This window comes from Dermochelys coriacea, chromosome 10 (genome assembly GCF_009764565.3).
Source record: "Dermochelys coriacea isolate rDerCor1 chromosome 10, rDerCor1.pri.v4, whole genome shotgun sequence".
Lineage (NCBI taxonomy): Eukaryota > Metazoa > Chordata > Testudines > Dermochelyidae > Dermochelys > Dermochelys coriacea.
In genome coordinates this window covers 80,138,637-80,155,531 of record NC_050077.1, presented here as the reverse complement: position 1 = coordinate 80,155,531, position 16,895 = coordinate 80,138,637, and the positions used below count along the sequence as shown (strand labels likewise).

General features: G+C 43.4%; 1 protein-coding gene across 4 annotated transcripts in view; it reads left to right on the top strand.

The window, feature by feature from the left end:
* The window catches only part of MEGF11 (multiple EGF like domains 11), a 384,734-nt gene that overhangs the window by 256,971 nt on the left and 110,868 nt on the right, over positions 1-16,895 (top strand). For all 4 annotated transcript variants that reach the window (XM_038420566.2, XM_038420568.2, XM_043493760.1 and 1 more), the window contains exons 10-11: positions 3,020-3,232; positions 10,784-10,958. In XM_038420566.2, the coding sequence (XP_038276494.1) occupies positions 3,020-3,232; positions 10,784-10,958 (388 nt within the window). The remainder of the gene's footprint in view (positions 1-3,019; positions 3,233-10,783; positions 10,959-16,895) is intronic.

The window sequence follows — 16,895 nt, the reverse complement described above, 5'->3', positions numbered from 1 at the left end:
TAAGAACCATTCCTAGCACTAATATTGGAAAATAATGTAGGTGCTTGTAATATTTTTTTCTGTTAAACAGGCTGTCTTATGTTTAATATTTTGTGAAATTGCTTCCATTAATTCTACAGGTGACAGCCATATTATCCCAGCCCAAATAATTGTAGAACATATTAAAGTTCAGTAGAAATTATAATGTGAGTCTCCCCAGATAGGCAGAAAGCAGTGTAAATTGAACAAGAAACACAACTAGGGCTTAGCAGCTCATTTTGTAATTTAATTGAGCAATGTATCTGGTTGTTAATGGTGTTATGGACACATTAGATTGATATGTTGCTAAGGAAGGATGTTTCAGTAGAAAACTAATTCCTGCTGTGATTATCCTTATGTTCCAGAGGAATCGTTATTAGTATTCTTCGTATAAAATTCATTAGCGGTAGCTGCTTGATCTCCAAATAAATAAGTTGGTTAAATTGTTAGTAGAAAATGGCTAATTATGTAAATGGATTAGGTCGTCAATATTTCATTTCCAGATGCTTTTTTCCCTTCTATGTAAAGCTACATCTTCTATAAATATAGAATGATATAGTGCACCATCGACTGTGCATTTCATCTTGAGTACAGTAGACTCCTGCTCACTAGTAGAACTGCATGTGGCAACGAAAACACAAGACATCTTAATACATTCATTGCATTTCGTTTGTTTTAAGTGTTTCAGGCCTATTCCCATGATTCCGTGTTGGTTATTACTCCGCAGTTGGACTGCACTGAGGACAGCAAAGCTAGCAGCCAATAGTTAGCTCAGGGTGACTCTTAGAGCTCATTCGCTGCCATTATTTCTACATGTTCCTCTAACTTTGGCTCCCAAGTCTGAACTTGAACAATGCAACAACAGCCATGGTGAAACAGGCTGCAATTAAATCACTAGCTGGGCCTTTTTACTTACTTTATTTGTTTATTTTTAGTAAAACTGCAACCATGATTTCTCCTCTTATGTATTGAGTGTGTTCATTTCAATTTGCTAGGCTTGCGTTGTACCTTAATTTTTTACATATTAACTCTCACATGCCAGCTGTGAAGTGACCTGCAAAAAGACATTTAACACTCACCTCTCTTCACTGTATTTAGAGTATACATTTTAATCAATGCCTGGGATTAAATTAATGCTTATAGGCTATTTCTAATATCTGGTATTCATGAGATAAGGGAATTGGGTTTTTAAACAAATAAAGCATAGCTGTGCTTCATGATGAATCATGTAAACTGAGATACTAATACCTTGTAAAATTCAGAAACCATCAAGTTGCACCAGGCACAGAAAGAGTTCCATTTTCTAGGACTTTTATTGGCTTTTTCAACTAGGAAATGGGATCTCTTGGATTGCTTTGCACAGCACTGTGAAACAGACTGTTCAGAATGTATTGGCCCAACATTTTATAAATCATCCAGTAGGGAAATATTTGAAATATAACAGGAAAGGTGCTCAGATAAACAATCTGTATATACTGTCCATGGGGTTCTGTTTTTGTGTGTATCAGGTATTACAAATGTTGGTAATTCTGGAGAAGAAGCTACACTGAGGGTAAGGTTTTGTGCTAGTGACCATTGCTGTAATAATAAATGAAAAGAGGTTTTTAGGTTCAAACTACTGTAGATAGACAGTACATATTGTGACAGGGTCAGATCAGATGGCTACAGGAGAGTGATAGAAGGCAGATATATTAGCCCCAGGCTAAGTAGGTCCCTTTTCCCTCGGTAAGGTAACAGGGAAGATTCCAGAACAATCAGGAACTTTCTGGAAACAATTAAGACAGACAGGCTGATTAGAACACCTGCAGCCTATCAAGAAGCTGCTAGAATCAATTAAGGCAGGCTAATCAGGGCACCTGGTTTAAAAAGGAGCTCACTTCAGTTTGCTGTGTGTGTGAGGAGCTGGGAGCAAGAGGTGCAAGAAGCTGAGAGTGAGAAGGCGTACTGCTGGAAGACTGAGAAGTACAAGCATTATCAGACATCAGGAGGAAGGTCCTGTGATGAGAATAAATAATGTGTTGGGAGGAGGCCATGAGGAAGTAGCCCAGGGAGTTGTAGCTGTCACGCAGCTGTTACAGGAGCCACTGTAGACAGCTGCAACCCACAGGGCTCTGGGCTGGAACCTGGAGTACATGGTGGGCCCGGGTTCCCCTCCATCCCATCCCCAACTCCCAACTTGATACTGGAGCAGTTGAACTGGACTGTGGGTTTCACCAGAGGGGAAGGTCTCTGGCCTGTTCCCCGATCCACTAGGTGGATCAGCATGACTGCGGGGATTGTTCTTCTTCCTTTCCCCATGCTGGCTAGCGATGAGGCTAACTGAGTGAATGGCAGATTTGAGCCACGAAAGTGGCCAAACTGAGGGCTGCCGTGAACCTCTGAGGCGAGCAAATCCACCCATAAGTGCAGAACCCACCAAGGCAGGGGAGGAACTTTTGCCACAATATGCAACCAGACAAGGGGCCAGATTCACCTTTGATATAAAACAGGTGCAAAAGCAGCATAAAAGGAAAATAAAATCATTCTTTGTTGTAGCACATTTTTCTTAATATTGCTTCATTGATCATGCTTATTTTTCAGCCCTGATTAGCATTCCGAGTGTGTGGTACACATTTAAGGAAGGGTGTCGTGCTTTGAAAATGAGAAGAAAGCAAATACGGATGAGTTTCTTTCAAGAAAGTAGCAAATTGTGTATCAAATTGTTCATGCTTTCTGAATGTAATTATTGAGGAAGTGATAGTGCAGTCACTTTGTTAACACTAGTGTAAATACTGTGAAATTTAACTGGACAGAGATTAAATACACTTTAGGTTAGCAGCAATTTACATGCCCAAGATAACACATCACCTCAATGATTTAATTTGTTCAGTACATTACTTAAATAATGAGGTATGATTTTATGCTTAATATATCAGCCACAATATTCCCTTGGAAAAGTCATAAACGGACTAGCCTCTATTTAACATTTGGATTTCATCAGATCTCACATATTTCTTTGCAGGTGTCAAGAGGAGTGTCCTGTTGGGACATATGGCTTTCAGTGCGCTCAAAAATGTGACTGTCAAAATGGTGCAAAGTGTTACCACGTAAACGGAGCATGTATGTGCGACCCTGGGTTTAAAGGGATTCATTGCCAAGAAAGAATGTGTCCAGAAGGGCTTTATGGCCTAAAATGCCACAAGAAATGTCCTTGTAATATTACCAACACTCTCAGGTATGTACCTCTTACTTTCTACTAGGAGTGGGACTAATAGATACAAATAAGAAAGCATTGAGGAAAAATCTGTATTTGACTCCATCCCTTTCTCCCAGCAGTTTTCCTTAGGGCCCAGTCCAACTCCTGTGAATTATTTCTTTGATTTGAGTGACTACAGGAAATCTTAAGACCCAGTTCAGCACAAGATTTAAGCCCCGGCCTAACTTTAGGAAAATGAGTAGTCCCATTGAAGTTCTGAACATTCTGACCTACGTCTCAGTCCTGTAACCCTTACTCATGTAAGTCAGAATTACTTGCACAAGTAAAGGCTGTAATATGAGGCCCTTTATGGGTATGCCTTCCCCTTTTATAGACATTGCAAACCATCTACATCATAGGCTGCAATTCCCACCATCTCTCGCAGACGAAAGGATGCCAACAACATGTTTTATTCATCATCTAGAGCATCAAAAGGATAAAGCTTTGCAAAGATTGGATGGCTAACACCATGATACTGAACACTTCATTTTTAAATTTTTGGTAAAAATATTTTGTATTTAAAAAAAAATGTCAAAGTTCAAAAAACAGAGATTTTACTAACTTCCATCTCACAGATTCGGTTTATGACGTGGAATTTCTTGTTGAGTCTACGCACTTCAAACACAGTTGCAAAATGAAACCTAATTTGCTTCATCTTATGTCTCATGGCAAATTACCTTGTTGAAAATACTTCAGGCAGATGTATAAATAGACGTAAATCAATATCCCCCAGTCACTCTCGAGCATTCTAATGAAGTCAACATTGTCAAAATAGACTTATCTCCCCTTCTCATATGTGCCTATTTTTGCTCTTCGTTTAGTATGTGCATATGTAAAATATTTAAGAAAATAATTATCAGGGAAGGGTACCTGAAATGGAATAAACCTCACTGAAAAGGTCAGATCTTAATTTTTTATTTCTTTTTGCTTCATTGAAGACCCAATCCTGCGAGGTTCTGATCACTAAATTCATGCAAGCTGTGTGACTGTCACTCCCAATTGATTTCAGTGGGAGTTACTGAACACCTAGCAGGAAGTGCTCAGAATAGGGCTCTACATCTGCCAGAGTAACGCCATTGTATGTTGACACCTTTCTACCAAGCAACAATAGAACAGGATAATCTAGGGGCTTGGACTGCTAAATGAAAGGGATTTTTTTTACTCTCTCTCCTGCTCTGATCCTGATTTCACATCCCTTACTGTTAAACGTTCACAGCCAGGCCAGGGTTTTGTAGGTTTCATAAAGAGGTAGGGATAATTGATGCTCAAGCAAAAGTGCCCTTGATAGGGACATTCTTCAGTTTTAAACCAGACTGTTGGAGACCTGACTGCTGCTGCTGACCGACCTATCTTGCAATCTTGCAGTCTGCTAAGACACAAATACTTACTCCTTAATTATATATGTAAGCGGCACAACTAAATTCTTGCACACACACAAAAATACTTCATGCTGCTGTGTTTGATATAGACTGTATCGGTCTGGAAAACAGTCGGGTGATCTTTCATGTGGAATAGCTCAATTGTGAGTGTTAAGACTTTGTGACACTGAGATTTGGCACTTCTACTGTAGCAACTGTGGGTTACTTAAAACCTCCATCATTCTGAGCAGAGCAGCAATTACAGGTGTGTTCCCCAGTGAAATAGTTGCTTGCACTGTGTGGTTTGCCCCTGAGGAGACTCTGCACCTGCTAAGACCGGGCTCACAGTATTTTATATAACATAATGGAAGCCACTGCAGTGAATAAGAGTGCTAGGCGTGTATAGCTGAGAGTTAGAAACCACGGGTTAAGGCCGGATCCTTATTCAGAGGAAGGCTGAGTGTAGTCATGAGGCAGAACAGCCGGCAGAGGTGCAGGTCCACTTGATTGCTGTTGGCTCAGTTGCCAGCTGTAGTGGTCAGGGCTGTCTCACTTGCGAGGAAGATGTGGGCGGCGGGTATCGTAGGCCAGGGGAGGCTAAGCCTCCCCTAATCCAGGCTGTGCCTGCACCCCAAGCCCCTGCCCTTGCTTGCCCTCTCCCTTGAAGCTGGCAGGGGCTCAGCCCCAGCCCGTGGCCTGGAGCTAAGGGCTCAGGCCAGCATCCAGGGGCGGCTTGGGCCAGTGGACAGGCTGGCTGGCAGCACAGTGCTTGGGCCAGCCATCAGGCCAGCAGCCCAGGGGTTGGGCCTGTGCGGCTGCAGGGGTGGGTGTGGCTCAGGCAGAAGGTGCGTGGCAGGGGGCTAGCCTCGCTGAATGGGGAGTTCACCCACCTCCCATGGAGGAAGATGAAGGACTCAGCCAGGAGTGCAAGAAAGATGAGCATGCTCTGAGGGAGTAGAAAGAAGATCCTTTTGGGGTGGCTGGTTGGAAGGACCTGCATTGCGTGAGGACGGGCTAGGATGAATAGTGTGTCAAGGAGGGCTAGGGCACATGTTTTTAGAGAGACTCTAAATGTTGGTGGATCGAGGCCCCTCTTAGCTTTGATCCCCTGTAATAGTTAGTTACTTTCTACAGCTGATCTGCTCTTGGTTGCTGCCCAGCCAGTGCTTCTGATGCATTTCCTTCCATCTCTGCCCCATCAGCTTCACTTGCAGCAGCATCTGCTCAAGATGGTATCTCGCTCTTCTTAATAAATGAGTCTAGTCTCTCCATTGATAATAATCTGTCTTTTCCCTGCATCTTATCACCACTGTTGTGGAACAGAGAGATATCAGCAAGCTGTGGAGCTGTAAATGTTCTTTCATTCATGTGTGGTATTTCAGCCTTCCACTTTTCAATGAACTCAGCAGAATCCTGTCAATTTCTGAGCCAAGGAGTGTCTGAGCTGATAGGAAATAACCTTCTCCAAGGACATTCCATATTTTGAACAACTCTTTGTACAGACTTCCTACTTGGTCCCATGCAGTGCATTCCTTACCCAGATTTTCTCTCTCCTGGGGCTGCTGCCTTCCAGAATGACTCAGTTTCTGACAACCATCTGCTTTCCAAAAATGCCATTAAAAGCTGATGGCTAGTTTTGAGATCTTAACAATCTGGGATAATGTTATTAACCATTGGATAGGATGGAGGGAGAGGCTGGCTTCTTTTTCAGTCAATGGTTTTCTCCTGTTCAGTTCAGTCCTTGGACAACTAGTTTAAACTGTAGCTTTTTGCGGGGGAAGCAGGGAGAACACGATTTGAAATACAAGATCAGCTTTTCATAGAATCAGAGATTATAAAGCCTGAGGGGACCATTTATGATCATCTACTCTAGCCTCCTGCATAACAAAGGCCCAATAATTCCTGCACCAAGGCATTCTGAGAACTTCTGTACAGGGTTTCAGCCAATCCCAGCATTAAATATAAAAGGCTCGATTGTGACTTGAACAAGGAGGCAGAGGAATGTAAAGGTGTAAGAACCCCCACTCCTGCCTAGTGTCTACCTGGACATTGAGAGCAGGTATGCAAGAGTACAAAGGGCTTATTTCCTTATGCCCAGGAGATGGGCGAAATCTTGGTTTCATCTTCCCAACTAGCTGGCCAGTGCAGCTGAGCCAGTGATGGGGGTTAGCAGTTTACTGCTAGCACGGCCAGCAGCAAACGTTTGTCCCCACCAGCAAAGGCAGAGCAAGAAGGGAACTATGGCTCCTTGTGCTTCAGCTCACATGTACGAGCCCACCTGGAACCCTGAGTCATTACTCATGCGGCTAACCCATGCTGAAGCCAATGCTTCTGGGCCTTCACTGCTCTGCTAGCTAGATTAACACTGGTTGGGGTTTGTCTACATGAGCTGCAGTCGCACCCCATGATTGCAGTGTAGATGTACCCCAAAAAGCATTTCTTAAAGGGAAATTGAGAGGGGGAGGGCACGAACAATAGAAAATTGCAGCAAATAATTAATAAGAGTCGAGCTGATGTTAATTATAGCAAAATAACAGGGTGGGGAAAATGTACTGCTTTTACATGGGAGTGCAGGAGCAGAGGAGACTGTTCTAACCTGCGGTCTGCATTAGCAGTCCCAGAGCAATTCCACTGTTATGCTGTGTCTGAGGGGAGACTCTTCCCCGTTTCCATTTCTCCTGTGCCCCCAGCCTGGTGCCAGGGACACAGTTGGCCCTTTGCATTCATTCTATCTCTTCCACGTCTCTCCTTCCTAACATGGGGGTACATTTTAAGTAATCCTATTTGATAAGACACGGTTTAACATAGAAGCACACATGGCAAGGTGTTGCAAGAGCATGAGGGCAAATGAACGTCCCCTTGCTGCAAGAGATTGAAAAACAGATGTTAGTGAGATTGCCTTCTCTGATTCGTCCGCAGGTCTTGTGTTCCCTTACCAGCCCATTGGATTGTCTGTATTGTTTGTGTTTCTTAATTTCAGCTTATTGGCTGGCAGGGAGAAGCTTCTTTTACATGTTATCCATCAGGCTGCCAGAGCGTAATGTAGACAGATGGGCTTGAAGGGGGCATTTTCAAAATGGGGGGGGAGGAATTATGCACATCTATCTGATTTGTTAATGGAATTACCTGTGCCTTACTTAAAACTTGTACCTTCCAGTGTCTAAAATCTAAAACTGTATCACCTTGACCTACTGTATGTGGTGAATTAAATTCACTAAATTCTCTATATAGTTAAGTTTACACATTGACTGGATTTGTACAGAATGCTGATACAAAGAAGAAGAAACAGAAAATGAGATTCCTAAATCTCTCTCTGTTTTCATGACAAGGGGCTTCGTTTAGATTGTTGTGTAACTCTACTGACATTAGAATGCAGTGATATTTTTCACAAGTACCAGAATCTCAGTAATATCATCTCAATACTTGTATGGTGCTATCAATTATAAATCTCAAAGGGCATCATTATCCCATTTTACAGGTGGAAAAATTGAGATGCAGGGAGAGGGTAAGTGACTTGACCAAGGTCTTGTAATAATGGTGGCAGAATCAGGAAGAGAACTCAGGTTTTCTGACATCTGGCATAGAAGCCATTCTAAGTCCACGAGTAAGTCTGTCCATCAATACAACCTAGCTATCAAAGATTAATGTTATGTTTCAGTGCACTGTATCTCTATGGAATGTTGACCTACTGTTTCTGCTTCCACAGCATATAAAAAAGATACCATAAAGCTCAGAGTTTTATTTAGAGGATTTTCCTGGTTCTCTGGTAACAGCACTCTTTAATGGAACATACAGAACATACCTTTCGAAGAATCCTAAGCAGTACAAGTGCTGGGCCTGAAGGAAAAAAGTCTAATTTCACTAGTAAGCTGGGACTTTGATAGAAAAGGCTGATAATATGAATCTAGAGGCCACAAGCTTCTGTCAGGCATGTGCAAGATCGTTGCCCACTTCGAGTCTAGAAGTAGAATTGGCTCCATGGAAGGGTGGCAGTGCTTCCACACCCCTGCTAGTGGGCCTGGGGCCAGATTCCATCCCCTCAACTCTTTTGCAGCTCCCTGCACGATGCCAGTTTACGCTAGCTTTGTTGTGGGTGTTAGGATTAATTTTGCCCTTAATAAATAGCCTGCATCCCATGCAAAAAAGCTGTCCTATTTGATAAAAGAGCCAGCCTTCAAGCAGAAATGCTTACGGGGTAGAGTATTTTCAATTGAATTGTCATAGACTGATTCAAACTGCTGTTATCATATATTATTTTTGAAAGATTTAATTTAGACAACAGATGCCGCACTGGTGAAACCCTACAATACGTGCAGTAGAAACAAAACCAAAGAAACAAAAAAAAATCCTCTTCAGAAATATTCCTTTAATGTTTGGCTTTCTGCTCCCATTAGATAATGATGAATAGATGCACAGGGAGAAAAAATGAGCTTTTATTATTTTTATCTAAATGTTAAGAGGTGCTGTGTGAGCAACCATCATATCAGGGGGATGCTTTGTCAGAAGAATTTCATGGCTGGTGGTTCATTAGGCTGATGAATTGTTTTAATTAGTCAGTAAAACACTATTTATGATGAAACATATGACAGTTGCAAAATGTGGTGATTCTTAGTCACAACAATATGTAACTAATCTCTTCTACCAATGAGAGCATAAAATAGGCTCACAAGCCAGGCTTTATGAGATTACCTTTAAAATGAACATAGAGGATATTAATGGTATAGCTACGAAGAAACCCATTCAGTCCAGCCATGCCAACAAGTAACTATAAACCATAACTAGAGCCTGGATTGGTAGGAACCAGGAAGAAGATTCCTAGGATGTTCTCTCTCTATAGATTTTACCTTTGAGACTAGGAGAGGAAATCCTCACTTGTCGCAAAGTTATTCTTCTTCTCTCTACCCTAGGGCCAGATGGTGCCATTAAAGCACCATAGTCTAATGGAGGCCCAGAGGCCCAGAAAGAGCATAGTGCTTCCCTGAGGAGAAGCTCTCACTTCTCCCCGTAGTGCAGCACCCAGGAGAAGCTCATCCCCTGGAGCATGTAACGCCCTCTGCATCCAGCTGGCTTGACTGGTCAGTGTAGAGGAAAGGCAAGGTGATGCTCATGCCCCCTTTGCATGGCGAGTGTCCCGGGGGAGCTAGGAGGAGCAGTTTCTGCACAGAGAGGAAGAAGCGGTGGGGAATTACAAGGGGGTGCCAACTGGCTGCTCCATGGTGTGTGTGTGTGGGGGGGGGGGTGCAGGGACAAAGAGAAGAAGGATGCTTGTCCCCTACCCACCTTGATATCTGCCCAAGGACCAGGCACAATCTGGCCCTTACACCTTGATTTTTATTTATACTTTGGCCCCTTTCTGCTGCCAGATGGGTGCCAAGGGGCCTTAGTGAAAATGGGGTTCAGGCCCTTCATGGCTATTGGAAACCCTCACTATTCAGCATTCAGGTACCCTAGAGAGTTCTGTTGTGTCTCGCTCACAGAGGCCCTGGCTCGCGTCTCTGCACAGCGGAGAATTTGTCCCAGGACTTCCGTTGATTCCAGCCCCGTGCACAGCTTCAGGACCGTGGCTGTGCTGAGCCCATTTGATGTAGCTGAGGATTCCGGACATGGTCTTTTCTGCAAGAGAAAAGTTTTCCCCACCTACTTTCCCTCTGTCTGGTTTAGCTGCTCTTTCGGAAAGGTTCTGCCCTGTAGTCACTCACCTCTGTGCCAGGAGGCTTGGAAGGGATTCTTTTCAGAGCTCCTTTTCTCTCTGATTACTGCACAGTGATCTCCTCCTCCTTTAGTTTATTGTTACCTTCAAATTGTTCCGAGCCCCTGCCCATCCTAAACTGACCATACTGTGCCTAAATACTGCCGTTTATGTGAGGCCCCCATTGACGTCTGTGCCAAAACTCGCATTGATTTGAATGGGGGGAAAGAGCAAATGCCACAGTGTGTGAAATCATCTGCTCTTTGCAGGTTTTTGAATGCCTGTAACAGGTTGGCATCGTGTCACCTTCAGCCAGACATTTCCTACCTTTTGTAGCTGCCCTAAGCAAATTTTAGCTTTTTTGTAATTTATAATCTAACTCTGGCGATATTTGACTTGGAATTTTCTGCTTTTTGTTGCTATTTACAACGAGGAGTGTTTATTCTTCTGTACCTCTCCGTAATGCCTTTCTTTTTTCATTAGCTGCCATCCACTCTCTGGAGAATGTACCTGTAAAGCTGGCTCGGCTGGACTCTATTGCAACGACACCTGTCCTTCTGGATACTATGGTGAAGGCTGCCAGCTGACCTGCCTTTGCCAGAACGGTGCAGATTGTGGTAGTGTGACAGGGAAATGCACCTGTGCTCCAGGATTTATGGTGAGTGAGAGAGAAAAATAACTGGGTATTTAACATGGGGTGCATGCAAAAAATAAGAGGAATTTAGTCTCGTGGTCCTTTATTCTGATGATCCCTAGCTGCTGTCCCCAGCAAGGGGGGGAATGCAATGATGGTTTAAGCCTCCTTTGTCCCCTACTGCAGGTTCTGAGTTGAGCCTGGGGATTGGAGTCCCAGTCTGCTTTTTAGCAGTTGTCTCAATGAAGTATATATTTTTAGATGTGTGGGGTAGGATTTTCAAAAGTGCCTAAGGAAGGTAAGTGCCTAACTCCTATGGGGAGTCATTGGTTGTTGGGCAACTAACTTGCTTGGACATTTTAAAAAATATAGCCCATGGAGCTTAATTCTTAACATAGGAAAAAATCAGGAGTCAATCCACCACTCTGAAACCAGCATAAGAAAGAGGGAGAAATCAAGCCCACAGCATGCTAATAGCAACTGTAAAATAAAGATCCTCTTTCTTTCCAGGAATATCATTCATATTTACAACATACAAATATTTTGGGACCCTTTACTCTTCCTATTAGTAAAATATATATATTGCAATATATATTGCTCCCAGACTGCATTACTGCAAAGATGAAGCCTAGTAAATTCCTATAACTTGCTTCAAAATAATATTTAATCTCATAATGAAGAGCCTTCTTGCACAGACATTTAAGAAGCGGTGGTTATTGAGGATAGCTCTATAGTCACTGAAGCATATTTAGGCATTAGTATCATTGCTTTCTCATAATGTACTAGAATCTCTGGCAATTAGTCCATGAGGGGATGTAAAGCCTTGAAATTGCTAATTTATTGTCTCTGAAGTGTATTTGTCATTCATATGCATGCCAGATGAATCGAGTTACAATAGTTCTTTTAGATGCTATAGAATATAGGCTGCAAGGAAGATTCAGCAGAATCTCAGCCACCTTTTCTCCCCACCTCGAACCCCTTCTCCCCCGCTGAGCTCGCTTTGTGGCACATTCCATCTTCTGGGTGTGGAGCAAATATTAATGCTCCTCCATGGAGCAGCCTGCAGGTCGTGCTGTAGATGCAGTGGGGCCAGAACCCTCTCGAGTCACAAAGCATCTCATCTCAGTGACAGGTTTGAGACCAGATTCAGCTCCAGATATGTACACGTGTCTCTTGCTGGAGCAGTCAGAGTAGAATTTTGCCCTTGGACTCCACCGGCCCTAGGTGTGAATGGAGTGTTTCTGAATGTGGGAGTCTGGCACATGGCAGCACAGACAATAGAGTGCTGCTGGTATGGAACTGGACAGAACTAATTAGTCGGGGCTGGCATAAATGAATTGTTTCGTGCTTTTTTCCCCTAATGTGAAGCTTGGTTCATGTAGCTGAGAGGTTAGCAATTGTGACATGTAATTGCAAAGAATTAATGTAAGATAAAAATCAGACATTATACAAAAGTGATGGATCTAAACAGAAGCTGCTATAGCAGGGTAAGGTAAAAGGTTTGATGTAAGATAGGAAGCTGTTTAATGTACAATAGCTGGAGAGGCAGATAGGTTGGACCCAGAATGTTTCAGTTTGTTGGATAGCTAGAAAGTGTAGTGACCAAGAAATGGCAGGAACTTTTCCTGGCAAAGAACTCCCTCTACCCACTTCTCTTGCACAGATGGTCTGTTTTTTTAACTGTGCCATGCCTCGTCTGTGTCAGGGCAGCTGGGCAGGGTTTCAAAATGAGCCATCTGCGAATGCAGCCAAAACTGGGAAATTTTGTTGGGACGTAGAACAAGCCATTAAAAACACAAAGCATCTGGTCACCTTTGCTAAATGTATTTAAGTAGAAATAAGTTGAAATGCGTGTGAGTAGTTTGCTAACTTTCTGGAAGTTAAACAGATTTTAAGTTTTAAAATAAAAACTTACAGTATAGCTGTGAAAATCTTTATTAGGTGGGCCACTTCTAAAAATTCAAATGCCAAAGCAAAATATTGGCCCACTAAAATGTCTTGGATGGGGTTTCAGATCATTTTATATCTTTATTTTCCTTGATGGCATTTTGGGTGAAAATCTGCTACCAGATTTCCACATAGATGTCTACAAAAATGATTAATGCTGGTATTAAAGGGGCCTGTATGGGTCTAGCTTGTTTCTGCAAATGTACAGTAAGTAAAACTGTGTCCTCACTAGGGGATTAGACCACTTGAACAATATTGGTTTCTAAACCAATATAGTTGAAGTCGTACAAAAACTGTGTGTGTAGACCAGCCCTAAGGGATGTCTGAAAAACCTAACTGATCTGTGCAATTTTCCCGTATTCCTAATTGTGTTTAACTGAGTCCTGACCTTGCCAGGAATAACTCACTGGAGTTAATTGCTTTCCAAGCTTACGGTGGATTTGCACTAGTGTACAGAGTTCAGATTTATATTGGTGGAAGTGAGAACAGAATCTAGCTCACTGCCAACAGAGTCTTCAGATGAATATTTTTCAGGTTTCAGAGTAGCAGCCGTGTTAGTCTGTATTCGCAAAAAGAAAAGGAGTACTTGTGGCACCTTAGAGACTAACAAATTTATTTGAGCATAAGCTTTCGTGAGCTACAGCTCACTTCTTCGGATGCATTTGGTGGAAAAAACAGAGGGGAGATTGATATACATACACAGAGAACATGAAACAATGGGTTTATCATACACACTGTAAGGAGAGTGATCACTTAAGATAAGCCATCACCAGCAGCAATGGGGGGAAAGGAGGAAAACCTTTCATGGTGACAAGCAAGGTAGGCTATTTCCAGCAGTTAACAAGAATATCTGAGGAACAGTGGGGGGTGGGGTGGGGGGGAGAAATAACATGGGGAAATAGTTTTACTTCGTGTAATGACTCATCCATTCCCAGTCTCTATTCAAGCCTAAATTAATTGTATCCAGTTTGAAAATTAATTCCAATTCAACAGTCTCTCGTTGGAGTCCGTTTTTGAAGCTTTTTTGTTGAAGGATAGCCACTCTTAGGTCTGTAATGGAGTGACCAGAGAGATTGAAGTGTTCTCCAACTGGTTTTTGAATGTTATAATTCTTGACGTCTGATTTGTGTCCATTCATTCTTTTACGTAGAGACTGTCCGGTTTGACCAATGTACATGGCAGAGGGGCATTGCTGGCACATGATGGCATAGATCACATTGGTAGATGCGCAGGTGAACGAGCCTTTGATAGTGTGGCTGATGCGATTAGGCCCTATGATGGTATCCCCTGAATAGATATGTGGACAGAGTTGGCAACGGGCTTTGTTGCAAGGATAGGTTCCTGGGTTAGTGGTTCTGTTGTGTGGTGTGTGGTTGCTGGTGAGTATTTGCTTCAGATTGGGGGGCTGTCTGTAAGCAAGGACTGGTCTGTCTCCCAAGATCTGTGAGAGTGATGGGTCGTCCTTCAGGATAGGTTGTAGATCCTTGATGATGCGTTGGAGAGGTTTTAGTGGGGGGCTGAAGGTGATGGCTAGTGGCGTTCTGTTATTTTCTTTGTTGGGCCTGTCCTGTAGTAGGTGACTTCTGGGTACTCTTCTGGCTCTGTCAATCTGTTTCTTCACTTCAGCAGGTGGGTATTGTAGTTGTAGGAATGCATGATAGAGCTCTTGTAGGTGTTTGTCTCTGTCTGAGGGGTTGGAGCAAATGCGGTAATATCGTAGAGCTTGGCTGTAGACAATGGATCGTGTGGTATGATCTGGATGAAAGCTAGAGGCATGTAGGTAGGAATAGCGGTCAGTAGGTTTCCGATATAGGGTGGTGTTTATGTGACCATCGCTTATTAGCACCGTAGTATCCAGGAAGTGGATCTCTTGTGTGGACTGGTCCAGGCTGAGGTTGATGGTGGGATGGAAATTGTTGAAATCCTGGTGGAATTCCTCAAGGGCTTCTTTTCCATGGGTCCAGATGATGAAGATGTCATCAATGTAGCGCAAGTAGAGTAGGGGCATTAGGAGACGAGAGCTGAGGAAGCATTGTTCTAAGTCAGCCATAAAAATGTTGGCATCCTGTGGGGCCATGCGGGTACCCATCGTAGTGCCGCTGATTTTAAGGTATACATTGTCCCCAAATGTGAAATAGTTATGGGTGAGGACAAAGTCACAAAGTTCAGCCAGCAGGTTAACCGTGACATTATCGGGGATACTGTTCCTGATGGCTTGTAGTCCATCTTTGTGTGGAATGTTGGTGTAGAGGCTTCTACGTCCATAGTGGCTAGGATGGTGTTTTTAGGAAGATCACCAATGGACTGTAGTTTCCTCAGGAAGTCAGTGGTGTCTCGAAGATAGCTGGGAGTGCTGGTAACGAAGGGCCTGAGGAGGGAGTCTACATAGCCAGACAATCCTGCTGTCAGGGTGCCAATGCCTGAGATGATGGAGCGTCCAGGATTTCCAGGTTTATGGATCTTGGGTAGCAGATAGAATACCTCAGGTCGGAGTTCTAGGGGTGTGTCTGTGCGGATTTGTTCTTGTGCTTTTTCAGGGAGTTTCTTGAGCAAATGCTGTAGTTTCTTTTGGTAACTCTCAGTGGGATCAGAGGGTAATGGCTTGTAGAAAGTGGTGTTGGAGAGCTGCCTAGTAGCCTCTTGTTCATACTCCGACCTATTCATGATGACGACAGCACCTCCTTTGTTAGCCTTTTTGATTATGATGTCAGAGTTGTTTCTGAGGCTGTGGATGGCATTGTGTTCTGCATGGCTGAGGTTATGGGGCAAGCGATGCTGTTTTTCCCACAATTTCAGCTCGTGCACGTCGGCGGAAGCACTCTATGTAGAAATCCAGTCTGCTGTTTCGACCTTCAGGAGGAGTCCACCCAGAATCCTTCTTTTTGTAGTGTTGGTAGGAAGGTCTCTGTGGGTTAATATGTTGGTCAGAGGTGTGTTGGAAATATTCCTTGAGTCGGAGACGTCGGAAATAGGATTCCAGGTCACCACAGAACTGTATCATGTACGTGGGGGTGGAGGGGCAAAAGGAGAGGCCCCGAGATAGGACAGATTCTTCTGCTGGGCTAAGAGTATAGTTGGATAGATTAACAATATTGCTGGGTGGGTTACGGGAACCACTGTTGTGGCCCCTTGTGGCATGTAGTAGTTTAGATTGCTTAGTGTCCTTTTTCTTTTGTAGAGAAGCAAAGTGTGTGTTGTAAATGGCTTGTCTAGTTTTTGTAAAACTAGCCACCAGCCACGAGGAAGTCTGTGTGGAAGGTTGGTTCTTTATGAGAGTATCCAGTTTTGAGAGCTCATTCTTAATCTTTTCCTGTTTGCTGTAGATGAATATGTAACTCGCATGTAAGGTGTCACATCCCTGTCTCATGGCTAGCATGGAAGATAACAGCCAATTACTTCTGAAGGTGACAGAGTTATTCTGTTAGCTCAAGAGGTAGTCTGTGCTGTAGTGCTGAAGTCTATAGGTTCTAGCCCTGTAGATGACCTGTGGTTCCAAACATTAAATGTAGCCACTGAGGACATGCCTACATCTATATCTTTACATATCTGCTTATGTATAGGGCAGATGGCAAATTTCAGCAGATAGGAACTTTGTCTGAGCTGAGGACAGTCCACACACTGGCACTTTTTCTTTCCCTGTAACAGTTCAACTGCGTGTGACCATCAGCACCTGGGAAATGGAAACAATCAGAGCAGCATTGTTTCACCAGCATGAGGGAAGGGACATTGTAACTAGGCTAGAGGAAGAGCTGCCATTGATGCTGAAGAAGAAGCAGGCAGACAGTTGTGGTGTGTATGTTGGGAGGTGGCCCAGACGGTAGCGGAAGGGTTCCGTGTGTATGTGGTGAGGTGGCCCAGACAGTGGCCTCTTTATAATACAAATGGAAGTGTTTTTGTCTGTTTTGGGGCATTGGGTAGGGGAGACGAATGATTATTAATACATTTTAGTTCTGACCTTGGACCCCGTATGCAAGCAGAAAGTGGGTTGTGTGATGGGGGGTCCATGGGAGATGA